Source organism: Mustelus asterias, chromosome 2 (genome assembly GCF_964213995.1).
Source record: "Mustelus asterias chromosome 2, sMusAst1.hap1.1, whole genome shotgun sequence".
In the NCBI taxonomy this organism is placed as follows: Eukaryota; Metazoa; Chordata; class Chondrichthyes; order Carcharhiniformes; family Triakidae; genus Mustelus; species Mustelus asterias.
In genome coordinates, this window is record NC_135802.1 from 112,402,924 (window position 1) to 112,430,390 (window position 27,467).

The 27,467-nt window shown below is 42.8% G+C and overlaps 1 protein-coding gene and 1 non-coding gene across 4 annotated transcripts in view; one reads left to right on the plus strand and one right to left on the minus strand.

Annotated features, from left to right (window-relative positions):
- Nucleotides 1-27,467, minus strand: part of ice1 (KIAA0947-like (H. sapiens)) — a 93,256-nt gene that overhangs the window by 25,836 nt on the left and 39,953 nt on the right. For 2 of the 3 annotated variants that reach the window (XM_078240388.1, XM_078240397.1), the window contains 3 exons: nucleotides 23,888-24,285; nucleotides 15,186-20,354; nucleotides 4,717-4,885 (listed from right to left, as the gene is read on the minus strand). In XM_078240388.1, the coding sequence (XP_078096514.1) occupies nucleotides 4,717-4,885; nucleotides 15,186-20,354; nucleotides 23,888-24,285 (5,736 nt within the window). Of the gene's footprint in view, nucleotides 1-4,716; nucleotides 4,886-7,096; nucleotides 7,178-15,185; nucleotides 20,355-23,887; nucleotides 24,286-27,467 lie in introns of all 3 variants that reach the window. The other variant, XR_013500677.1, reaches the window with a different exon arrangement.
- Nucleotides 7,916-8,114, plus strand: LOC144482035 (U2 spliceosomal RNA). Its single transcript, XR_013495843.1, has one exon. It is a non-coding gene; the product is annotated as a U2 spliceosomal RNA (small nuclear RNA).

The window sequence follows — 27,467 nt, forward strand, 5'->3', positions numbered from 1 at the left end:
GCTTTCGAGGCTCTGAGCCCCTTCTTCAGGTGAGTGGGAATTCTGTTCACAAACAGAACTTATAAGACACAGACTCAATTTACATGAATAATGGTTGGAATGCGAATACTTACAACTAATCCAGTCTTTAAGAAACAAAACAATGGGAGTGGAGAGAGCATCAAGACAGGCTAAAAAGATGTGTATTGTCTCCAGACAAGACAGCCACTGAAACTCTGCAGGTCCACGCAACTGTGGGAGTTACAAATAGTGTGACATAAATTCTGATTCTAGGATCGCATGATAAAGACTCAGGAGGAAAAAAGCAGAAATATTTATGTGAAATAGTGTGACATAAACCCAATATCCCGGTTGAGGCCGTCCTTGTGTGTGCGGAACCTGGCTATCAGTTTCTGCTCAGCGACTCTGCGCTGTCGTGTGTCGCGAAGGCCGCCTTGGAGAACGCTTACCCGAATATCAGAGGCCGAATGCCCGTGACCGCTGAAGTGCTCCCCAACAGGAAGAGAACAGTCTTGCCTGGTGATTGTCGAGCGGTGTTCATTCATCCGTTGTCGCAGCGTCTGCATAGTTTCCCCAATGTACCATGCCTCGGGACATCCTTTCTTGCAGCGTATCAGGTAGACAACGTTGGCCGAGTTGCAAGAGTATGTACCGTGTACCTGGTGGATGGTGTTCTCACGTGAGATGATGGCATCTGTGTCGATGATCCGGCACGTCTTGCAGAGGTTGCTGTGGCAGGGTTGTGTGGTGTCTTGGTCACTGTTCTCCTGAAGGCTGGGTAGTTTGCTGCGGACAATGGTCTGTTTGAGGTTGTGCGGTTGTTTGAAGGCAAGAAGTGGGGGTGTGGGGATGGCCTTGGCGAGATGTTCGTCTTCATCAATGACATGTTGAAGGCTCCGGAGGAGATGCCGTAGCTTCTCCGCTCCGGGGAAGTACTGGACAACGAAGGGTACTCTGTCCACTGTGTCCCGTGTTTGTCTTCTGAGGAGGTCGGTGCGGTTTTTCGCTGTGGCGCGTTGGAACTGTTGATCAATGAGTCTAGCGCCATATCCTGTTCTTATGAGGGCATCTTTCAGCGTCTGGAGGTGTCTGTTGCGATCCTCCTCATCCGAGCAGATCCTGTGTATACGGAGGGCTTGTCCGTAGGGGATGGCTTCTTTAACGTGTTTAGGGTGGAAGCTGGAGAAGTGGAGCATCGTGAGGTTATCCGTGGGCTTGCGGTACAGTGAGGTGCTGAGGTGACCGTCCTTAATGGAGATGCGCGTGTCCAAGAATGCAACCGATTCCGGAGAGTAGTCTATGGTGAGCCTGATGGTGGGATGGAACTTGTTGATGTCATCATAGAGTTGTTTCAGTGATTGTTCACCATGAGTCCAAAGGAAGAAAATGTCATCGATGTATCTAGTGTATAGCACCGGTTGAACATAGAACATAGAACATAGAACATTACAGCGCAGAACAGGCCCTTCGGCCCACGATGTTGCACCGACCAGTTAAAAAAAAAAAAAACTGTGACCCTCCAACCTAAACCAATTTCTTTTCGTCCATGAACCTATCTACGGATCTCTTAAACGCCCCCAAACTAGGCGCATTTACTACTGATGCTGGCAGGGCATTCCAATCCCTCACCACCCTCTGGGTAAAGAACCTACCCCTGACATCGGTTCTATAACTACCCCCCCTCAATTTAAAGCCATGCCCCCTCGTGCTGGATTTCTCCATCAGAGGAAAAAGGCTATCACTATCCACCCTATCTAAACCTCTAATCATCTTATATGTTTCAATAAGATCCCCTCTTAGCCGCCGCCTTTCCAGCGAAAACAATCCCAAATCCCTCAGCCTCTCCTCATAGGATCTCCCCTCCATACCAGGCAACATCCTGGTAAACCTCCTCTGCACCCTCTCCAAAGCCTCCACATCCTTCCTGTAATGTGGGGACCAGAACTGCACACAGTACTCCAAGTGCGGCCGCACCAGAGTTGTGTACAGTTGCAACATAACGCTACGACTCCTAAATTCAATCCCCCTACCAATAAACGCCAAGACACCATATGCCTTCTTAACAACCTTATCTACTTGATTCCCAACTTTCAGGGATCTATGCACACATACACCTAGATCCCTCTGCTCCTCCACACTATTCAAAGTCCTCCCGTTAGCCCTATACTCAACACATCTGTTATTCCTACCAAAGTGAATTACCTCACACTTCTCCGCATTAAACTCCATCCGCCACCTCTCGGCCCAACTTTGCAACCTGTCTAAGTCTTCCTGCAGACTACGACACCCTTCCTCACTGTCTACCACACCACCGACTTTGGTGTCATCAGCAAATTTGCTAATCCACCCAACTATACCCTCATCCAGATCATTAATAAATATTACAAACAGCAGTGGCCCCAAAACAGATCCCTGAGGTACACCACTTGTAACCGCACTCCATGATGAATATTTACTATCAACCACCACCCTCTGTTTCCTATCCGCTAGCCAATTCCTGATCCAATTTCCTAGATCACCCCCAATCCCATACATGTGTGTTGCCCGGCCGTCCCATCGTATCGGGCAATGGGACCCTGTGCGAGAACCTCTCCGGCTATGTCGAGGGCATCCTGAAACCCATTGTACAAAGAACCCCCAGCTTTTGTCGCGACACGACGGACTTCCTACAGAAACTCGGCACACATGGAGCAGTTGAACCAGGAGCGCTCCTCGTCACAATGGATGTCTCAGCACTCTACACCAGCATCCCCCATGACGATGGCATTGCTGCAACGGCCTCAGTGCTCAGCGCCAACAACTGCCAGTTTCCAGATGCAATTTTACATCTCATCCGCTTCATCCTGGACCACAATATCTTCACCTTCAACAACCAGTTCTTCATCCAGACACACGGAACAGCCATGGGGACCAAATTTGCACCTCAATATGCCAACATCTTCATGCACAGGTTCGAACAAGACTTCTTCACCGCACGGGACCTTCAACCGGTGCTATACACTAGATACATCGATGACATTTTCTTCCTTTGGACTCATGGTGAACAATCACTGAAACAACTCTATGATGACATCAACAAGTTCCATCCCACCATCAGGCTCACCATAGACTACTCTCCGGAATCAGTTGCATTCTTGGACACGCGCATCTCCATTAAGGACGGTCACCTCAGCACCTCACTGTACCGCAAGCCCACGGATAACCTCACGATGCTCCACTTCTCCAGCTTCCACCCTAAACACGTTAAAGAAGCCATCCCCTACGGACAAGCCCTCCGTATACACAGGATCTGCTCGGATGAGGAGGATCGCAACAGACACCTCCAGACGCTGAAAGATGCCCTCATAAGAACAGGATATGGCGCTAGACTCATTGATCAACAGTTCCAACGCGCCACAGCGAAAAACCGCACCGACCTCCTCAGAAGACAAACACGGGACACAGTGGACAGAGTACCCTTCGTTGTCCAGTACTTCCCCGGAGCGGAGAAGCTACGGCATCTCCTCCGGAGCCTTCAACATGTCATTGATGAAGACGAACATCTCGCCAAGGCCATCCCCACACCCCCACTTCTTGCCTTCAAACAACCGCACAACCTCAAACAGACCATTGTCCGCAGCAAACTACCCAGCCTTCAGGAGAACAGTGACCAAGACACCACACAACCCTGCCACAGCAACCTCTGCAAGACGTGCCGGATCATCGACACAGATGCCATCATCTCACGTGAGAACACCATCCACCAGGTACACGGTACATACTCTTGCAACTCGGCCAACGTTGTCTACCTGATACGCTGCAAGAAAGGATGTCCCGAGGCATGGTACATTGGGGAAACTATGCAGACGCTGCGACAACGGATGAATGAACACCGCTCGACAATCACCAGGCAAGACTGTTCTCTTCCTGTTGGGGAGCACTTCAGCGGTCACGGGCATTCGGCCTCTGATATTCGGGTAAGCGTTCTCCAAGGCGGCCTTCGCGACACACGACAGCGCAGAGTCGCTGAGCAGAAACTGATAGCCAGGTTCCGCACACACAAGGACGGCCTCAACCGGGATATTGGGTTTATGTCACACTATTTCACATAAATATTTCTGCTTTTTTCCTCCTGAGTCTTTATCATGCGATCCTAGAATCAGAATTTATGTCACACTATTTGTAACTCCCACAGTTGCGTGGACCTGCAGAGTTTCACTGGCTGTCTTGTCTGGAGACAATACACATCTTTTTAGCCTGTCTTGATGCTCTCTCCACTCCCATTGTTTTGTTTCTTAAAGACTGGATTAGTTGTAAGTATTCGCATTCCAACCATTATTCATGTAAATTGAGTCTGTGTCTTATAAGTTCTGTTTGTGAACAGAATTCCCACTCACCTGAAGAAGGGGCTCAGAGCCTCGAAAGCTTGTGTGGCTTTTGCTACCAAATAAACCTGTTGGACTTTAACCTGGTGTTGTTAAACTTCTTACTATATTTACACAACACAGACTGTAGAAGTTCAAGAAGGCTCACCACAAGCTTCCCAAGGGCAAAAAGGATGGGCAATAAATGCCAGCTTTGTCAGCAGTGTCCACACCCCATTACAGAATACAAATGCATTTAAAAAGCAAAGTTTTACTTATTGAAGTTACAATTTCCCTAGGGCATTCAGAATAACAGGTTTCATTGATTTATTTTACATCAGTATGATTATGCAATTCAGATTCATAAACTTACCTTCCCTCAAGATACTGTAAGAAAAGACACGAGCTCTTTCAAGATCTCCTTGTTGTCGGCAAATTGCAACATAAACTCGGGAAAGTGCCTGAAGACAGTTACCATCAAGGGTTGTTTGCTCAGCCTTCAGTTTCTTGATGATAGCCATCAGTAAAGCTTCTGTTAAATCCTGTAATCAAGAAACAAATGAAGAGATTACTATATCAACAACTACCAATAAACTATGTCTTTGACATTTTATAGAGAATCTATGCCAAATAACAGACTATTGATCCTAACTGGTCTGTACAGTTAGTTATAATTCACAAGTCTTCTTGCAGTCAAATTACTGTTAAACAACATGGCCTTTAATTTTTCCATCGAAGGGTCCAAGCAATTCAAGTGTTTGACCCCTTGAAATGATTTTGCATGGCAGCACACGCTCATCAACATAAGGCCAAACAGCTTAGAGGGACCATTGCTTTTGATCAAAATTAAAACCATTTGAGAAAGAAATTGATTTGGACCATTGTTTCGCTCCACCCCTGGACATGCCGAATAATAATTTCCATCTCCAACAGTCTCATTGGAAAGCCAGCCCAGCAACTGGGAAATTGAGCTCTCTCCCATCTTTAGTTTACCCTCCCTTTCTTCTCCTTCTCTCCCAAGCTTGTACTGTCCTCCCACCCATTTGTCTCCCCTCCCATTTCTCCTTTTCTCAGTGCCCTTATCGCCTTGTCTTTTTCCTTCTTGTTCTTATCCACCTTTCATACCCCCCCCTTTTGACCTTTGTTCTCTTCCCTCTCCCATGTGCATTGTCACCTACCTCCCTTCCCCTGGCCAGTCAATCTTTCATCCTGTAATGGTGCTTATCTTGAATACTGCATTTGGTCTTGACCTCCTGTGTGCAATGCCACAGGAGGTTGAGTAGTAGCTCAATAACATTCATCACACAATTTAAGAACGCATGAATTGGAATTGCTTAACAAATGTGTTGACCTAACATGCACCATTTTAATCTTTGTCTAAGTCACCCATTATCTCTGTTGCGGAGGATGTAGAATGTTGCAAAGGTGACGCTTGCCAAGTGGAACATTATTCAAGTGAGGAGCTGGAGAGTTTTCAACCACAACATGGCACCCACACACATTTAGACCATTGCTGGGCACTAACCAGGAGTAGAAATCTAGAGCAGTGGGCCAAGGTAGGTTCCTGTTACCCAATCAATTAGGTCAGCACAGATTGAGTAGTGAGCCTCAAATTTTCCTGATGACTCAGAGGCAGTCTCCATCCATAATTATTCTTTTGGGAGAAACATATTCACAGTGGCTGTATCCTTCTGTCCCTTCCTTACCAAAGATTATAAACACTTTTGACAGAAAACTACAATGGCCAAATAATCAATTTTATTCCATTGCTCATCTTTACCATTGAGACTGATTCTCAATCATTTGTTTTGTCACAATGGAACAGGAAAAACTGAGGAGCAGTGATTCCCTTTGAAATTCAGACTGGCACAAAGGGAAATCAAAACTGTATATTTCACAATTACTAAAGCAGCAAATCATATATAGCATTTCAATCTTGGAAACTATTTACTGTCACAGATTCTCATACATTCCATCTAACTTGAATTAATATATCTCCTTCACACGATGATACTTAACTCGTTAGGCTGTTCCATTCTTTCTTATTTACTGGACAATTACCAGGGCTGATGGAATTTCACAACAAAATAAGGAGCTTGTCTCCACTGAATATGCAAGAAGACCACACTCCAGATAGAGGTACAATGGTTATTAAAATCATTGAGTATTTGCCAGTTTATCATGAAACTGATAGTCAAATTTCTGGTACCTGTTCAAAAAACATACAAAACGTATAGTGTGGTAATCTAGTATCGGGGCTGCAGACGATGTTGGTCTCTCCAGGATGCTTCTGAAAAATCACCTCGGTTGTAAAGTGTCTTAAAAAATGGATTGTACTTGCAGTCTTCACATACATTCTACATTGAACATGCCCTTTACAGACATGTTCCAAGACAGACCTTTTAATAGACCCTCACAATGCATCACCGCATATTTAATTTTAAGGAAGATATTAGCAGGAACGAAAGATAACATTCATGCCAGTTTTTAGGGTTTAAATTTTCAGGCTGCCATTACTACACTGATCACAATCCTCACATCCACTCCAAATCTTGCAGAGATCCTATAAGAGTGAGGTTGGCAACTAGAGTTTCCAATAGTATAATTCAAAAAACAACTTTTTTTCTGATCCATTTTCTAACCTTTCACCCTGGGCATATCTTTTGCATCCTGTACCCATACCACTCAGATATTGTTACAAGACTCACCTTAGCAATAATTTAGCAAATGCTCTTATAAATATCTATACGTACTTCCTTCACATTATTGTCATACTTCTTGCCGCTTTAGGGAGGCTCTGTGGAGTCCATTTTGTTGACTCCAGTGATTAGTTGCTTGATGTTCAGGTAAATATCAAAAATAGAGAAGCAAAAAAATGGATGCAATGCTACAATGCAAATAGCTTGGCACAGCCCTATGGACATAAATGGCATTCAACCCTTTCACAAAACAGTACAATGGTTTAGTAATTGAGCTTCTTAAGCACTTAGCCAGCTCACCACAAAAAAAAAATCCAGCACTGCCCTCCTGGTGACTCTCAAACTGGATTATGTGCATATTATTTTTAAGAGAACATATTTAAATACTGGAAGCTCCATGTTAGCTTCAGGGAATGTGTCTAGTCTTTTTTCCTGGGATCTCTGCAGCCTTATAGTCTGAACAGTCAACAACTTCACATCTGAGTTATCTTTTCCCTTGGAGGCAGAATAGGCTTATCATTAGGCAGCTTGCAGGTGTGAATTATTTTCAGAATGCAGTTTCTTTGTGTTAAAACCTACAGATAAATCTGTTTTATTTTACTTTTTATTAACATCCCGTGCTGCCGGTGAAGTCCGGAGCATTAAGTGAAACATTACGCCTACGGCTTTTCTCCAGTATGTTTGGTATTTGTTCCAGAATTCTAGAATTTGTCAATTATTTTCTGTTGGAAAACTGCACCCATCTGTTATGGTTCAATCACTGTAAAGGCAGTGACTTTAGCATAGCTGCCATCTGCTGGAACAATTTTGAACTAGATACTGAGGCACTGTATTTATGTTGTAGTTTCATTATCATTTTTAATACACAGAAAGATCGCTTCTCGGCCTTTTGGCTAAGATCAAGTGTAGTATCAACATGCTGTGCTTGGTTGAAGTCATTAGGTTACATTTTAGCTTCATTTGAAGCAATTTTTAAAAGCGGCATCTTGGCCTTTTGGCTAAGATGCAAATGAGATCAAGCCTTGGAGGAGGAGCTATTCCTATTCCAATCAGCTTGGATCATGTAGATCAAGCCCCGACAGGAGGTGAGAGCCTTGTCTTGTCAGCTTGGATCGGGAATGTCTCAACTTGTTGAGACTCTGAATTAGACTTGATTTGATTGAATTGGAATTTTAAAAAATCATTTTTAATACACAGAAAGACAATGCCAAAATTGAAGACTATTTAAAACGTGCGCTTGTGCTACCTTTTTATCCCATTCGCCTGCCGTTTCTCATTGGGGTTTGACCAGCCAGTTTCAGCTATCTCTCCATAGTTCAGCCTTGACATTGACATCAGCAGGCAGGAATCCTCCGCTTTGCATCGCTCAAGGACTCACTCGACTAGACAGCTTAGTATAAATGATGAAAGGCAAGTATCCCTTCTAGCTCATCTTTCCACAGAAACTTACAGTGACCTACAGTAACCCTGTCAGAACATTTACTTTCCTCTTAAAATTTATATTTTATGAACTTCAATTCAGAAACTCTCACATTTGTTTTGTTTCAAAGCTAGAGTCTGAGTTTTTTGAATCATTGCTCCTGATACATCCTGTTGATATTAGGGATCAGCTCCATAGCCGTGTTCTGGGTGTTTCCCTCATACTTTTGTGACTAGAACAGAATGCAGTGTTCAAAGTGCCACTTGATCAGAGAAATCTGAAACTTCAGCATGATAATCTTAGAATTATCTTCGACTGATTTGGCAATAAAATCATTGCTTGTTTATTGATTACTCCTACAGTACCTGCACGTGGCAAGTTTTAATTCCATGATCTCTGACACATCAGCCTCTTCTCAAACAAATTTGACAACAGGCAGTATCACCCTATTTTGTGACCATTAGTTGTAGCTTTTAATTGAAATAAATATTAAAATCTGTCATTTAAGAGGGGGATGTTAATAGGAACGTAGTGACAGTTGGGGACAGTATAGACAAGGGGATAGAATAAGTTCTCCGCAGCCAAGAGTGGGTGTCCAAACGACTTGACTTGAGGTTCGGGTCTGCACATTCTCCCCATGTCTGCGTGGGTTTCCTCCGGGTGCTCCGGTTTCCTCCCACAGTCTGCAAGATATGCTGGTTAGGTGCATTGGCCATGCTAAATTCTCCCTCAGTGTACCTGAACAGGCGCCAGAGTGTGGCAACTAGGGGATTTTCACAGTAACTTAATTGCAGTGTTAATGTAAACCTACTTGTGACACTAATAAATAAATTTTAAAACGAGGAAAGAGGTTCTGCTGAGTGGTTATGAGCAACTTGGGGTTAAATTAAAGCAGAAACTGAAAAGGAATAATCTCTGAAATATTACCAAAGCCTTGAGCAAATTGATCTGGATAAATGCATGGCTCAAAGTTAACCGTGGGAGAAATGGATTTAAATTCCTGGCACCAGTACTGGCAAAGTGGAAACTATAGTGTTGGGATGGTCTTCACCTGAACTGTGCTGGGACGAGTGTTCTGGTGAGTTGCATAATGAGGGCAGTAGAGAGGGTTTTAAATTAAATACTGGGGGTGAGAGATCATGTTTGGGAAGATGTAATGAATTGAAGAGAGAAAGCAAGGCAGGACAGCAAGGTAGGAATCAGGGAAATGATTATCAGAGTGGGACAGGGAGAGTGCACCAGCAGATAAGGCAAGAGACTACAGAAATAGTAAAAAGTTGGAACTAAAGGCTCTGTAGCTGAGCGCACATGCCATTCTTAACCAAACAGATGAACTGATAGTACAAATAGAAATAAATATGTATGAACTGACAGCCATTACAGAGACATGGCTGCAGAATAACAAAGACAAATATTCAAGGATCCATAAGTCCATAAAACATGACACTTAGGAAGGACAGGAAGATAGGAAAACGTGAAGGGGTAGTGTTGTTAAGTAAGGATGACATCTTTACAATATAGAGCGATAACCTTAGCTCTGGAAATCAAGATGTAGAATCAGTTTGGGTAGAGATGAGAAACAATAAAGGTAAGAAGTCACGTGTGGGAAAGGTTTACGGACCCTTAACAGTAACCACACTGTAGGGCAAGGTATACAGGAAGGAATGATGGGGGCGTCTGAGAAAGATGCGGTGATAATAATAGGTGATTTTAGTCTATATATAGATTGGATAAATCAGGTTGGCAAAGGTAATCTGGAAGATGACTAGAATGTTTTTGAGACAATAGCTGAGCGCACCACACTTTAGCACCAATCACAGAACAGGCTATTCTAGATCTAATATGTGCAATGAGACATGATTAATGAATAACCTCAGTCAAAGCATCCTTCGGTAGCAGTGATCATAATATGAATTCCATATTCAGTTTGAGGGAAAGAGGCACAGATCTAAGGACATTGTTTTAAACTTAAAATAAAGGCAATTATGAGGGCAGAAAGACAGAACTGGGTAACGTGGGTTGGGAAATTAGGTTCAGAGATAGGTTAACAGAAATGCAGTAACAGATATTTGAGATATTTCAGAATACTCAGAAAAGAGACATTCCAGTGAGAAAGACTCTTAGACAAGGACACATTATCCGTGGCTAACTAAAAAAGTTAAAGATAGTATCAAATTCGAAAGAAAAAGTGTATAACTCTGCAAAGATGAGTGGCAGCTCAGAAGATTGGACTGAACATAAAGAACAAAGAATGCCTAAAAGATTAATAAGGCGGGAGAAAGTAGCGTATGAGAGAAGACTACCCAAGTATAAAAACAGATAGCAAGAGTTTCTACAGGTATTTAAAAAGGAAAAGATAAGTGAAGTGAACATTGGTCCTCGAGAGAGAGTCTGGAGAATCAGAATATTTCAGAATTTCCGGAATAGATGCCAAATCAAAGGTTACAGTGCAAATAAGAGTTTCATGTTGTGTGTCTGTTGCGGGCGCGGGGGGCTGGCAGAGTGTCGGCACAAATGAGTAATGTTTCAGGTTGGCAAGATGTGAGTGGAGTGCCATGGGAATCAATGCTGGCACCTCAACTATTTACAATTTATATCAATGACTTGGATGAAGGAACAAAATACATAGTTGCTAAATTTGCAATGAAATAAAAATGGATAGGAAATGGGGCGGCAAGGTGGCAGAGTGGTTAGCACTGCTGCCTCATAGCGCCAGGGATCCGGATTCAATTCCAGCCTCAGGTCATTGTGTGGAGTTTGCATGTTCTCCCTGTATTTGTGTGGGTTTCCTCTGGGTGCTCCACTTTCCTCCCACACTCCAAAGATGTGCAGGTTAGGCTGATTGGGCATGCTAAATTGCCCCTTAAGTGTTAGAGGGACTAGCAAGGGAAATAGATGGGGACTGGATAGGATTATGGTTGGTGCAGATTTGATGGGCCGAAGGGCCTCCTTCTGCACTGTAGGGATTCTATTCTATCAAATAAGTTTTGTCGAAGATAAAGAGCCTGTAAAGGAGCATAGATAGGTCACGTGAGTGGGCAAAGATCTGGCTGATGGAAGTATAATGTGGGAAAATATGAATTTGTTCATTTTGGCAGGAAGAGCAGAAAAGCAGTACATTGTTAAAAGAGAGTGAGTTTGTAGAACTGGATCTGGTTGCCCTGGTATATGAACCAGGAAAAATTAGTATATATGCACAGCAAGTGATTAGGAAGACAAATGGAATGTTATATTTTATTGCAAGGGGAATGGAATATAAAAATAGGGATGTTTTGCTACTGTTGTACAGGGCATTGGTGAGACCATGGGTGCGATTCTCCCAAAAAAAACTCTCTAATTGTCGAATTCACATAAAAACTGGAGTAAATCCAGCTAGTTTTTTCAGCGGAGTTTCAAAATGAATTTCCCACACTCTGAGCATCAGAGTGCCCTAGCATGAATCTCCTGAAAAATCAGTGGGCGGGGTCTATTGCCGCAGCATTGTGCTGAGCGGGCCACTACGCATATGTCAATCTGTCAGCACCAAGATTGGCACATGCCACAGTGGCCCACACTGCCGACCTCTTGATCATTGGCCAGCCCCGCGACCCCTCATTCCTGGCCCTCCGACTCCCGCACAGCCCAATCACTGGCCTCCCGAACATGTCCGAGCCATCCTTGACATCCCGCCGCCGCCCCCCCCCCCCCCCCCCCCCCCCCCCCCCCCCCGGCCGACCCCTCCCCACACCGCAACACCCAGCCCCAATCGCTGGCCTCCCTCCCTCAGCTTGTGATCAGAGGTGGTGAAGGGGACCCCTCCCCCCCCTCACTCCCTCTGATCTCCCCCCAGAGGCTGCACCATTAGGCCCTACCCCTTGGCACTGCCAGAAGCCCAGTGGGCAGTGCCAAGGTGCTCCCTGGGCACTGGCACTTTGCCCCTTGAGCAGTGCCAGGGGGCCAGGCTCACTCTGCCAAGGTGGTAATGCCCAGGGGACAGCCCCCCTCACCCCTGGGGGCTTCAATGCCCTCCCCCCTTCACTCCAGTGGTGTTGGGCTGCCAGCTCTCCGTTAGTGGAGAGATATTGTACACCCTGCTGGGTGGTGGTGGTGGGAGGAGGTCTGGTGCGAAGCGGACGATGCCAGAAATCCAGCGTCCGGAGACTTGCGGAGGCAGTGGCGCCCAGCATGAAGCCTGTGAAACGGCCTTCACCTGAGTCTCCGGGCCTGCTGTGCTCCTTTTCCAAAGGCAGTGCCCCCCCACCCCCGACATCCAGAGAACTGTGTTTTTGTTTTCTTATATAAGAAAAATGTAATAACTGATATCTGTTATGTGTGTAAGTGTGTGTGTGTTGGGTGCGTGGGCGGGATTATTTTACAAGGAAAGGTTGGACAGGCTGCTCCTGTACCATTGGAGTTTAGAAGATTGAGGAGTGATCTTATTGAAACACATAAAATCCTGAGGGGTTTTGATAGGATGGATGCTGCCCCTTGCAGGAGATTAGAACTAAAGCACAAAGTTCAAGGATGAGAGTTTGCCCATTTAAGATGGAGATAAGAACATTTTATCCTCACAGATGGTAGTGAATCACTGGAACTTCCTTCTCTAGAGTGTGTTGGAGGCAAGGTCAATGAATATTTTAAAGGTAGAGGTAGATAGATTCTTAACTACCAGGGTAATCAAAGGTTATCCGGAGTAGGAGGAATGTGGAGTTCAGGCAATCAGCAGATCAGCCATGATCATATTGAATGGCAGAGCAGGCTCGAGGGAATGAATGGACTACTCCTGCCACTTATTCACATGTTTTTATGAACTTGTCCACTTTGGCAGCAAAAAGAACAGCAATATATTATTTAAATTAAGAGATATTGCAAACTTTGCAGTACAGAAGGATCTGGTACATGAATCACAAAAGGTTGGTACACGCAGGTACAGCAAGTGCTGAGAAGAGCAAATGGAATGTTGAGGTTTATTCCAAGGAGAATCAAATGTAAAAGTAGAGAAGTTTTGTTACAGTTGTACATATCTGGAGTACTGTGTACAGTTTTGGTCTCCTTACTTAAGCAAGAATAAAATTGTATTAGAAGCAGCTCAGAGAAGGTTCACGTGATCGATTCCTGGGATGAAGGAATCATTTTATGAGTAAAGGTTGGACAGGTTGGGCCTGTATCCATTAGAGTTTAGAAGAATGAAAGGTGATTTTTTTGAAACATAAAAGATCCTGAGGGTACTTGGCAGGGTGGATGCCAGGAGGATGTTTTCCCTTGTCGGTGATACCTGAACGAGGAGATCTATTTTAAAAATAAGTGGCCTCCCATTTAAGATAGAGAGGTGAGGAGAATTTGTTTTTCTCTCAGAGGGTCATTAGTCTATGGAATTCTCTTCCCCAGACAGCTTTGGAGCTAGGGTGGCTGAATATCTTTAAGGCTGAGTCAGATATATTTCTGAATACCAAAGGAGTCAAAGGTTTTTATTTATTTATTAGGTGTCACAAGTAGGCTTATAATAACACTGCAATGAAGTTACTGTGAAAACCCCCTAGTTGCCACACTCTGGCGCCTGTTCGGGTACACTGAGGGAGAATTTAACATGGCCAAGGCATCCGACTAGCACGTTTTTCAAACTGTGGGAGGAAACCGGAGCACCCGGAGGAAACCCACGCAGACACAGGGAGAATGTGCAGACTCCACACAGACAGTGACCCAAGCTGGGAATCGAACCCGGGTCCCTGGCGCTGTGAGGCAGCAGTGCTAACCATACGGTTATAGGGGTTAGGCAGGAAAGCAGAGTTGAAGTCACAATCAGAGTGGCGACGATCATAAAAAATGGCTAAACAGGTTAGAGGGGCTGAATGGCATTCTCCTGCACCTAAACCATATGTTTCTGTGTATGTAAATACTTATACCTAATGATTGGTTCGTTTCCTGTTTAAAATTATATCTGTTCATTTCCAGGCATTAAGTGTTCATTTACAAAAGAGGAAAGATTTCTTTTTTATGTATGGTGAATTAGCTAAAATTTTGGAAGCATTGGAATCGCATGTTATTTGTGATAGATTAATACTTTTTAAAAAGTGGAAAGTACATGGCAACACAAGAGTCTGACACACTGGATTAAGAAAAATGATTTGCAATCATAAGTAACTAATCAATCTTGCATCAAAATCCTTACTGTATTAGGAGATTAAACCATAATAAATAAAAATATGCAATTTGATTTGCATACATTAACTAGGTGCTTTTCTTTGGAGTTTTCATTGGGGAGTTTAATTTTAGGAGGAAAGAGAAGGAATAAAAGAAATACATTATTTAAAGGAAAAATAAATTAAAGAAAAAAAAGCGCAATTGTATAATATATAACCAAATCCTCAGAACAAAGCACTTTAAACACCAAAATACTCTTGAAATGCCGTTGCTGTTATGTGAACTTAACCAGCAGCAAGTTTATGCACAAAATCCCACAAACAGCAAGTGAAATGAATTACCAATCAATTGCTTTCAGCAATTGTATATGGTGGATTATCACTGCATATCCAGAGAATTACTTCTGAAGTGTAGTTAATTAATACCATACAGTACAACAAACCTAGCCCTCAGTGGTACTTTTACATACCCTTGCCTTCCTTATTATCAGCAATAATCCAAGAATATTAAGTTTCAAACATTTGCAATATATTAAATTAGCACCATGAGCCAAGTTTGACAAATCAATTGATTACTGTAATAAAATTGGCTACACATGCTTACCTTATTGCCACTCAATTCACAAATCACTTCCTTCTCTTCATCACGCAATACTGGAATCTGAGGAATTTTCCCAACAAACACATGGCTACGAAGAACAGGCAGTAGGTCAAAGCAGGACTGAGTGATTTTCATTAAGGCACTGGATACAGCCTCTTCACTTGAATTAACAGATTCAAGAGACTGAGAGAAATGTTCAAATTCAGATTGCTGTTCTACTAGCCCATTGGAAAATGGTTTGGTTGTGTCAATGACATTTACAGTGGAGGACTCTTGCGGGGTAGTTGAATCAGTAGTAATATCTCCATTCTGACACTTATTTTCTGTTTTCTGTCTCTTTGCTTTTCCTGCTCCAATATCTTCTGCGCTTCTTTTGACAGCCATTTGCTTTCTTTTGGGTCTTTCCACAGTACTTGATGTGCAAGCAACAGCTGGCTGTTGCTGCTCTAAATCTTTTTCTTGTCCCTCAGTTCTTGTGCCTTCTGATCTGGTATTGCTTCCTGCTTTCACAAATGCAGTTGCAGCAGAATTGATTGCTTTGAACCCCAGGATTTGATTCACAGCCCCAGCTTGGTTCTCACTATCTGTGGGGCCACGGATGCTGAGCTGAACATTTCCACGGAGAATATTTAAAGTTCTGGCCCGGGCAGAGAGGTTGGGATACATAGCATCCAGAATTTTTACAGAGTTCTCTTGAGGTAAAGCTGAACCTCCAGTAGATGATGCAGACTGAGGTAGTCTCCCGGGCACAGGAACAGCATGTTTTGGAGTTGTAGTGCAAAACTGTAAGGGAGAAGACTGGATTCTTTCATTGCTTGTGAATTCTAACGGGGATGGCGAGTGCATTGAGGGAGACTTTTGTTGAGGATAATCCAAAGGAGGTGAAACTGAAGCAGTCTTTGAGGTCTCTTTAGACAGGGAAAACAAATCATCTGCAGAGGAACACCGAGTCGTTACACTAGGTATTGTAACAAGAGGTGAAACTAGTTTTGCAGCTCGTGCAGTTCTTGGAGGTGTGGCTACAAGTGGTGGCAGCAAAGGTGGCAGAGGTTTGCCCATTTCTAGCATTACTTGATGGATCTCTTGTGTGCACGACGCCGGAGCGGACGTGTCACTATTGGCTGGTGCAGGTGGATTATTTTGATTTGAACTTCTTTTGTTTCTTCTTAAAACTACACGACTTTTAGAGGTAGACTGCATTTCTGACTTTTGTAAACTGCTATTTTGTTGCACATCCCCATCCGCTTCTATCAAAGCAGTTGGTAATATTCGACACAATTTTTTGCTTTTTGCCGTCTTTTTGGAGGTTTGCTCACATTCCGAAGTTCCAAATGACTCCATATCCGCCGAACTGTCAACGGTACTTTCAAACAATGCCTCTTCTTCATTTAATTCCACTGTGTGAATGAGTCTCCGATGGTCTGAAGGAACATCAGGAAATGATGGATTCCACAGATCACAATAACTAGCATGTCGCTTAGCTTTTGGTGTTCCTACTTTACCTTCTTCAACAAAGTCCATCCGAGGAACGGTTTTAGGAGCAGCTAATAGATCAGTGCCAGTGTAAAGCACTATTTGTGAACCATCATTTTCAGTTTGCGTTGAACTGTCCACTCTTTGTACAAAAGATATATGACTGCAGGTTCCTTCCATAGATGTATTTGTAGAGTTATTCACCATTGTTATATTTGAGATGCCACTGGGCATTTCCTCTGCAATCCTAATGGTATTCTTTTTCATTTGGATGCCAAACTGCTTTTTTATACAAATGTTACTGTCTTGACTGGAAAAGACTTCAGATGAGTTTTTCAACCTCTCCACAACTTCAGGTTTATTTTGTAGACAATTATTTGTCACTAAATGTTCATTTTCCATTTGCGTGCACCCTAACAACTTGCCAGTGTTAGAGCTCAATTCTGAAAATGGCTCTTTGTCGCAAACCTGTAGCGCAGGGGTATCTAAATCTAAAGCTGAAGTTGAAGCTTCACATATGACTGACATGGTATTGTCGCCATTTTCATCTCGGTTTTCAGAATTCATATTTGTGTCTGCATTTGCTTTGCATACTGGAGTTCGACAGGTATCTTGTGAACAATCTTTATTCAAAGTCACCGGTTCAGTTTTACTCTCAATGCATTCAGGATAGCTGGCTATTGACTCACCCTTAGAATTTGTTATACTTTCGATATTATGACACGTTTCATTAGATTCTGATACACTTTTAGAATCAAAAGGCAATTCCGCACATTGAACAGTAACATGGCCATTAACAGAGTGTGTGCACTGCTCAGTTTCAAGTCTCTCAACCCTGGTCTTCAGATTTTCAGGTGCGCAAACTTCCATCGTGATTTCCATTTCAACCACTTTTTGATCAATGGCTTCCTGTGTTTCTTCCTGGGTAGTCGGAATCATTCTATGCCATTGCTGCTTTTTGACTTTTCTAACCAACGTCGAGACTTCTGCCTCAGAGTTTTGTGGATTAATCTCACAAATCTGTGTTGAGGCAGAGTCAGACTCCTGAAGTGGCAGCTGGATCTCATTCCCAGGTAGCTTGCTACTTTTCAAATTTATAACCTCACTTTTTTCTGAATTTGCATTTTCTTCAGATTCCACTACATTATTATTTAAAGTATCACATGCTTTGCTTTGCCCAACTTGCACGAGAGTTTCTTGTCCAACATGATCCTGTGGTACACCTGGACTCGTGGATTGAGTTGAGTTAGTATTCATTTCAGATTGTGTGGCAATTTGATCAGAAGACAAACATTCCCCTGAGAGCTTTGAAGTATGATTTTGTATCTCTCCCATATCACTTTTTTCTTCTTCCTCATTTTCCACCTTATGCAGCTTATCTTTTCCTCCATCCCACTGATCAACTGGACTTTCACGAACCATGTATTTTATTTTCTCAGTATCTTCAGCTGATTCTGACCGTGAGGAAAGGAAACTTCCACATTTGTTGGAAATGCCCACAGTAGAAGTACAGTCTGCAGATTTGTCCTGAGCAAAATCAGTTACCATAAAAGAACGGTCTGATTCAAAAAATGAAGATGCTCCTTTTGCTCGGGTAATTATGTCATACTCCTTCATTGCGAACTTGGTTTCAGGTTCTTCAATGGAAGACTCCACTGAAATCAACGTACATTCAATAGATGCGCATTCACTGGAGCTATCATCCTCCATCTCCAGAACTTGTGTAGAAACATAGTCTTTGCACTTATCTGGAAGAACACCAGATATCACTGAACTGTCAAACTCAACAACTGGAGAAGCCTGCTCCACCTCGTTAAGACAAGCTTGACTCTTTGTTGTAGACTCTGCTCGAGTCAGCCCAGTACCGATTGGCACTAAGGTTAATACATATTCATCTTGCACTCTGTCAGATGTAGAACCGTTTGAATCTACTTCATCCATCTCCGTATTCTTACTATAATTGGAACTGTTCTGAGAACTGTCATCTACCATAGAGCAATCAGATTGAAGTGAAGCGACCTCCTTGAGTTTGTCGAGACTGTCTTTCTCCTTTATTACCAAGATTGATTGGCCATGTTGAATACATTCCTCTTCTGAAGGTACTGTAAGCTTATGGTTAGGACTACCAGAAGCAGAACTCTTGGAAACATCATTGTTCAGCTCCACAGCTCCAGTACAAACACTGTCCTTGGATGTATCCTTAGCAACTTCAGTTGTGACAGAATTGTCAGTCTTGCCAAGTACATCTGTCTCCTGTATTCTGTCAAGCCCATTTTGTTCCTTTGCTACAGACTCTTCAATATTGCTGGACAGCACAGGAGACAGTGTGCATTTATCTTCCTGACTATCGGATATTAAACTGACAGAATTAATATTCTCCATCTCTGTATCCTCCGTAGAAACAAAGCTCTTTGGCTTATCCTGAGATACGGTGGTTTCTACAGAACAGTCAAAATCAGCTAGTGGTGCTTCTTGCATTATCTCAAGTTGACTTTGATCTTCTGCAACAGATGCAGTATGGGTTTGCTCAAAACCAGAGGCTGGCACTGAAGTCAGTGTGCATTCATCTTTCTGATTATCAGATATTGAAGTACCCGATTTAATTTCTTCCATCTCTGTACACCCTGTAGAAACACGGTTCTTGGACAGGTTTTGAGAAACACCAGCTTCCACAGAACAGTAAACCTCAGCTGATGGCACTACTTCCTCGAGTTTGTTAAGGTTTTGCTCTTTTGTCAGTGACTCCACTTGAGGAAGCTCCACGTCAGTTGGCTGCAACAAAGTCTGTGTACATTCACTTTTCTGTCTGTCAGGTGTGGAATGACTGCAATTCATTTCCTCCATCTCCATGTCTCCAGTAGGAATGCATTCAGCTGAGTTATCTTGGGTAACACCATGTACCACTTCACTGTCAAGCTTGGAAAGTGGCACTATTCCCTCCACTGTGCTGGTGCCAATTTGCTCCTTTATCATGGATTCTGATGTGGTGTGCTCCATATCAGAGGGTAGCACTGAAGAAACTGTGCATTCATCTCTTTGTCTGTTGCTGGTATAATGAATTTTTGCCACCTCTGTTGGTTCAAAGGTTGTACCTTGCTGTCCAAAAGCACTGGCTTTTTGTGATGAAAGCTCCATGTTTTCCACTTCTTTAATACACGTGTTTGTTCCATATTCTTCTTTACTGCATGGCTTCAGCCTTTCAAATTTAGGTTCCACAGTTTTAAGATTAGATGTTACTGAAACCACAGTGTTTTTTGAACTTTCTGTGGTATTGTCCCCCTGCATATCATCATTGTCAATGTGTTGTGGAGATGTCAGATTCTTAACATTGGACATGTCTGGAGTTCTGGTTTGAGTTTCCTCAGATAAAGACTGAACTTCCATGCTGTTCTCATTTCTACACTGAGCATCTTTGACAATCAAACAAGGATCTGACATTTCACCCTTCTCTTCAGTTTTTGTCAAAGGGTGCTCATTCAGGTCTTCTGCCTCAGAACAATCCATTTTCTCCAAAGACTCTCCAACCATACTTGCTGGAATGCTTGCTTCTATCATGAACATCTGATCAGTTATCAGCACCTCGGTACATCCAGAACTATCCAGTTGATCAGTCTCTGAAACACTTTCGCTACAGCTCCTCCCAGGAAGATTACAACCTTCATCATCACTCGAATCTGTAATATCTCCAAATAGGCTTTGCTGCAGAAGAGAGAAAAAATATTTTGACATTTAAATTGTTTCTAGTTAACGTAGTCAAGGAGGCACACGGCATGCTTGCCTTTATCGGCCAGGGCGTTGAATTTAAAATTTGGCAAGTCATGTTGCAGCTCTATAGAACCTTAGTTAGGCCGCACTTGGAATATAGTGTTCAATTCTGGTCGCCACACTACCAGAAGGATGTGGAGGCTTTGGAGAGGATACAGAAAAGATTTACCAGGATGTTGCCTGGTATGGAGGGCATTAGCTATGAGGAGAGGTTGGAGAAACTTGGTTTGTTCTCACTGGAACAATGGAGGTTGAGGGGCGACCTGATGGAAGTCTGCAAGATCATGAGGGGCATGGACAGAGTGGATAGTCAGAAGCTTTTTCCCAGGGTGGAAGAGTCAATTACTAGGGGACAAAGGTTTAAGATACGAGGGGCAAAGTTTAAAGGAGATGTACGAGGCAAGCTTTTTTTTTTATAAACACAGAGAGTGGTGGGTGCCTGGAATTCGTTGCCGGGGGAGGTAATGGAAGCAGATACAATAGTAACTTTTAAGGGGCGTTTTGACAAATACGTGAATAGGATGGGAATAGAGTTTTATGGTCCCCAGAGGGTAAGGGGATTTAGTTCAGTCGGGAAGCAGTGTCGTTGCAAGCTGGAGGGCCAAAAGGGCCTGTTCCTCTGTTGTAATTTTCTTTGTAAATGGAAAATGACGAAGTGGTATGGCATTTCTCTTTCATAGAATAGAATCCCTACAGTGCGGATGGAGGCCACTCGGCCCATTGAGCCCACGCCGACAACAATTTCATCCAGGCCCTATCCCTGTAACCCCACATATTTACCCCATTAATCTCCCTGACACTAAGGGGCAATTTAGCATGGCCAACCAATCTGCATATCTTTGAACTGCAAGAGGAAACCCACGCAGACACGAGGGGGGAAATGTGCAACTCCACACAGACAGTGACCCAAGCCGGGAATCAATCCCTGGCGTTGTGAAGCAGTAGTGCTAACCACTGTGCCAACCCGTGTCATTCCTGCACTTAAAAAAGTAAAATACGCCAAGGTGAGGCTCCCATGTTATCTTATTTAGCAGCTGAGTCAGAGAATTAAAGAAAATCCCAGGTTCAATGCCCAAGCCCGTTCTCAGTTTCCAATTTCAAACAGGGCATTAGTTGGCTTGCTACAATTCAATTAGCATCCCTGGGTTATGCAGGGAAAAAGACTCCCAGATTCATGATTGCTTTAATCACTGTTGTTGGAAATGCAGAATCATGCATGTTGATGGCAACAAAGCCAAACAAGTCTTTAGCTCACACAACTATAATTATTTGAACCAGGGGTTAGAGGTTGCTCACTGCACTGGCATTGTACCTCAGCAAAGAGTTGACAATTTCTGGCAAGGGAAGGGGACAAGGGAGAATGGATGAAGTGAAATTTCTTTGAGATTTAAAAACACGACTGACTGTCGTTTTTTATTTTCAATCTATTTGGGAATACTTTGCTCCTTTACGGGTTCCAATAAATATTTTATTCCTCTTGAATCTCAGTTTCTATTTGAAATGCTCTTTGATAAAAACTACTGATGCATCAACAGATTTATATGCCCTCAATATGCCAACCAGTGTGATGTTAAATTATACGCTTTCAATTATGCTGAGCACATACATGCGCTCTACCTTCTTGTGAAGCTTGGAGTATGCAATGGCATTTAAGCACTGCATTCTGCATTAGACCAATGTAAGTATAAATACTGGTTATCAAAATATGATGAATTAAAGTTTTAAAATTTAAACTATCCAATAATTGATTTCTCCCCACAGCGATGCCAATATGGACAACATTGAGGCTGAAAAGTGTAACTGAACTCAATTCCTGTCTGTTCCCATTCAGTTACAAACATTTTTTCACGGACTATTAATTCTACAGTTAATTTGGGAGTAAGGGAATATAACAACATTTCCATGACATTACTTCTCAGCAGCTTTTCTGAACAATTGTATTGTTTTAATGCTAACCTGGCCTCTCCCTCTTTGTACTTCGTCTAAGAAAATGGTGTAAATATATAAATGTAGCTTAATGCTCAAAAGTTACAAACTGCAGAAATCGATGAGCTACCTGTAAGTTTTTGGCTGCAGATCAACTACAGAGCTTTCCTTCTCTTTGGAAGTGGGGTGGTAGACCTGACACTGCACAAGGAACTTTCAACAGTGGCTTTTTAACTAGCCTGATTCGCCAAACAATGAGCGTGAATGGCCGTCATGATGATTCGCATGAGATAACTTCATCCGAACAATTTAAAGGGACACTGTTGAACTGTGGAGATGAGTGAACAGAGGAATCAAATGGAGTTATGGAATTCCTTTTGTTTAACAGATGCCTCCCTAGACCTAGACCTAAAGTAGTGGCCAGCAGGGAGATATTGTTTACACCTGATGGGAGGAATAAGCCCGCCACACAGAGAAAGGTGGTGTGGCTGGTGATGCAGAGGCCAGGAGCAGGAATGCAGTGCTATGCTGCGCTTCTGAATCAGAAGCAATTTAGTGACCTAAAGCAGGGCAGGAGAGCAGAGTTGCGTGTTAAATTTAATTCTGCTGAGGGATTGAGGCCAGTGTTTTATCTCTTGCTCACTCAAATCCCCAGTCCTCCCCCAATCCCTTTGCTTTCACTGGTGAGTTCGGGTAGCATTTGCTACCAAATAAACCTGTTGGGGACTTTAACCTGGTGTTGTTAAAACTCTTACTGAGTACCTGGAAGCCAGGGAAATCCGAAATCCGTGCACCCACAGTTAAAAGTTGAAAACTCCAGTTTAAAAAGCTCTTTTCACCTATTCCCATATTTAAATGTGCAACTGCTTCTCCTGAGGGGCTGTCCTCGCATGTACTTGATATAATGCAGCTAACACTGAAGTCAGCTTTTTGAGCTGGTTTCATGGTGTGCTGTCAATTTCAATGCTTTTAAACCCCCCCCCCCCACCCCCCCCACCCCCAAACTTGATCCAAAACCAGCTTAATTTTTGACGACAAAATCCCCCCCTTTTCTTTTATAACAATGAACTTCCACCATCTCTGCTTCACAAGTTGTACCTAGCTGTCCACAAACACATGCTTCTTGTATTACAAGTTCCTCCTTGTCCACCTTTATAACACAAGCACCTAATCCATATTCTTCTAAGACCTTTCAAGCTCCAGTTCCACTGTTTTAAAATTAATATTGAAACCACAGTGCTTTTTGAATCTTGCATAGTATCAACCCCGTGCATACCATCATTTTAATTGTGCTGCGGAGATGTCAAATACTTTTCATGAACAGGCTGGAGCAGGAAAATGATCAACACTGTACAGTTTTGGAGTTTGGGACACAACAAAATATTTAATGGTGCACTGTAATGTTCTGAAATAGGGCAGCCCAAGGACCCAAAAGAACACAGGGGTGAAACCAATCACTGGAATAATTAATAAGAGTATTTGATAAAATAAATAAAATTAGGTTCTCCTGTAACAACTACCAACTTTTTGTTTAGACCTGCCTTTTTAGTTGAAGGGGAACATGGCAGTGGAGAGAGTTGTGGAGGAAGAGGTTCAGTCCAGTCAAGTATCTCTTGCAGCTGTCGGCTTAAGTCTTCTTGTTCATCATCATCATCATCAGTATCAGTACTCGAAGCTGTTAGACTGTCAGTGAAATCTTTCAGTCTTGTCAGTTCTATAGTTTTGTCTTCATAGAAAGCACTGTCACCAATGCTTTTCAATCCTTCATCAGTCAAACTCTTATCCATCCTTGCGGATTTGTTTTCCTCTTGGTTACATTCCAGCTGATGTGGGGGTGAGGATGTTGGCAGCTCTGAAGTTTTCAGCGGACTGCTGTGACTTGGGTTACTTAAACTGCTTCTATTAGTCTTACATTTCTTCTGTGAAAGCCCCTTCTTTCCTACAACAGTTTATGATGCAAAAAGTTAATAATTTTAAAAATATTCAAACATTTGTATTTTTTGAAAACGGGTTTCCCACACCCCAAACATCCACCAACATAAGCATGAGGAGGAGGATCGCCACATAAGTTTTTTGATTAAGAACCAACAGCTCGAGGTGTCATTACATAACTGGGTGAATTCTATACACAAAAAAAACTGTAGAAAAGAAACACAGTTTCAGGAAAATTACAGAGAGGTGCAAGAACCATAGAGTAGTGATAACGGGCAACTTTAGTTATCTTAATATAAACTGGGAACCAACAGCGTACAGGGCAGAGGGGGAAAGTAATTTCCGGAGTGTGTTCAGGAAAATTTTCTTGATAGTATATTTTGGTTCTGTGAAACGAAGTGGGTCAAGAGGATCAAATGTCAGTTGCAGAACGTTTATGGAATGGTGATCATAAGGTTAGATTAACTATGGAAAAAGACACGGAGTAATCAGGAGCAAAAATACATATTTAGAGGAGGGCCAATTTTATTGGACTTCAAGATTGGTAGGCAAACTTGTAACTGAACAATGAAGTGTCGTTAAACTTAAAGTTTATTTATTTGTCACAAGTAGGCTGACACTGCAATGAAGTTACTGTGAAAATGTACCCGAACAGGCACCATATTCTGGTGCCTGTTCGGGTATATTAAGGGAGAATTTAGCATGGCCAATGCACCTAACCAGCATGTCTTTTGGATTGTGGGAGGAAACTGGAGCACCCGGAGGAAACCCACGCAGACAGGGGGAGAATGTGCAGACTCCGCACGTATAGTGACCCAAGCCGGGAATCGAACCAGAGTCCCTAGCGCTGTGATGCAGCAGTGCTAACCACTGTGCCACCATTCCTCGGTGTCCAGATCACCAACAACCTCTCTTGGTCCCTCCATGCCGACGCTATAGTTAAGAAAGCCCACTAATGCCTCTACTTCCTCAGGAGACTAACGAAATTGAGCATGTCCCCTACGATTCTCATCAACTTTTACAGCTGCACCATAGAAAGCATTCTTTCTGGTTGTATCACAGCTTGGTATGGCTCCTGCTCTGTCCAAGACCGCAAGTAACTACAAAGGGCCGTGAACAAAGCCCAGTCCATCAAGCAAACCAGCCTCCCATCCATTGACTCTATCTACACTTTGCCTTGGAAAAGAAGCCAGCATAATCAAGGACCTCACGCGCCCCGGACATACTCTCTTCCACCTTCTTCTGGCAGGAAAAAGATACGAAAGTCTGAGGTCACGTACCAACCGACTCAAGAACAGCTTCTTCCTTGCTGCCATACTTTTGAATGGGCCTACTTTATATTAAGTTGACCTTTCTCACACCCTAGCTATGACTGTAACACTACATTCTGCACCCTTTCCTTCTCCATGTACGATATGCTTTGTCTGTATAGCGTGCAAGAAACAATACTTTTCACTGTATACTAATACATGTGACAATAATAAATCAAATCAAATCAAATCAGATCAGGAGTTGGTTGGGGTACAGTCCACAGGGGTGAGATGGAGCAACCAAAGCTGGAGCTCCCTGGGTAAAGAAAAAGATGGAATAAGATGAAACAAAAAAGGGTATATAACAAATGTAGGATGATACAGAAGTGGGAAACAGACTGACTACATAAAGTTCAGAGGAGCAGTGAAAAAGGAAAAAAAGACCAAGAGTACGAGAAGAGACTGGGAACTAACATAAAAGAGAATCAAAAGGTTTTATTTAGGCGTATAAATAGTAAGAGGGAAATGGTTGATTAGGGGTTAATAAAGGGATCTATGCATGGAGGTAGCGGGAATGACAGGGAATCTTTATGAATAATTCGTATCTATCTTTACCAAGAAAGAAGATGCTTCTATAGTGTAGGAGGCTACAATTGAGATATTGGATGAGCTAAAAATTGATAAGAGGAGGCATTAGAAAGGCTGCCTGCAGTTGACGTGAATAATTCATCAGGACCAGATAGGATGTATGCAACAACAAAGGGCAGAAGTTTCAGAGGTACTGGCCATTATCTTCCAGTCCTCCTTAGATGCAGGCTGTTAGGGCATTTGTGTTACAATTATGAGGTTAATAAGATTATGATGTTTTAGGATTGTAAGTTTGGTTTACAAGATTACTATTATGTTTTGGGACTGTAGCTTCAAAGGTAGGGTAGATGATGAGGGGTCATTCTGTGCTGGAATCTGCCTGACAGTAAGTCTGGGTGGTCAAAATCAAAGAGAATCAGATGTTTTATTGAGAGGTAGGTGCAAGGTATTCATACTTGACCGCTGTTCCTATACCAACAATAGATAGAGCCTGATTCTCCTGAAGTCCTAGAAAGGTGGTATCGACATAAAGTTGTAAACAGTTGTGCAGAAACCTATCCCTTTACTAAGATGAAAGAAAGTTGTGATCAAAGATAATTAATTAACATTTTGCTTAAATACAAAGCTCACGTATTTCCCATCACCAAAGGAACATGGATGGAGAAGCTATTTTGATATCAGGAGACAAGCTTCCCTTGAAAACCTAGGCATATCTCAGATGGGGGGGGGGGGGGGGGTTTGCAGTTTTGACTCATGTAGACTATAGCCAACTGAGAGGCACAGAGCAAGAAGGAGATAGAATTAGTCAGGCCTGCACATTAAGCAGAAAAGATGCTGACTCTACCATTCACTGTGCAGAATGCAGGTGGGAGCTTGTGCTCAGTTTGAAGGCTGATTTCATGAGGAGTTAAAAGCGGCTGGAAGATCTGCCTAGCGTGGAGCTAGAGGAAGAAATCTCCAGTATAGCCCTCACAGAGTAAGACAGTTCAGGGATTAGAAGTTACCAAGTTGGGAAGTAGAAATGAAGAAACCCACTGGAGCAATATGAACTGTTTCTTATGAGACCTGGAATTCTGGGGAGAGTGATTAGGAACAAAACATTTTACATAGTTTAAAGTACAAGTTGCCGCACAAGAAAATTGTGCTTTTTTAGTCGTTTGATCCAGTAAATTAATTATAAAATGTGAAATTTTGACATCACCCTTGAAGCTCATAACTGGAAGTTTGAATTTCTCCTTAATTATCGGCTTCTACGTAGATTATAACACTGGAAAAATTGTAAACTCGGGTATTAGGCTAAACCTAACAATCAAGGCCAGTCAGTTTAACCTAGGTGGTGGGAAAGCTTGTT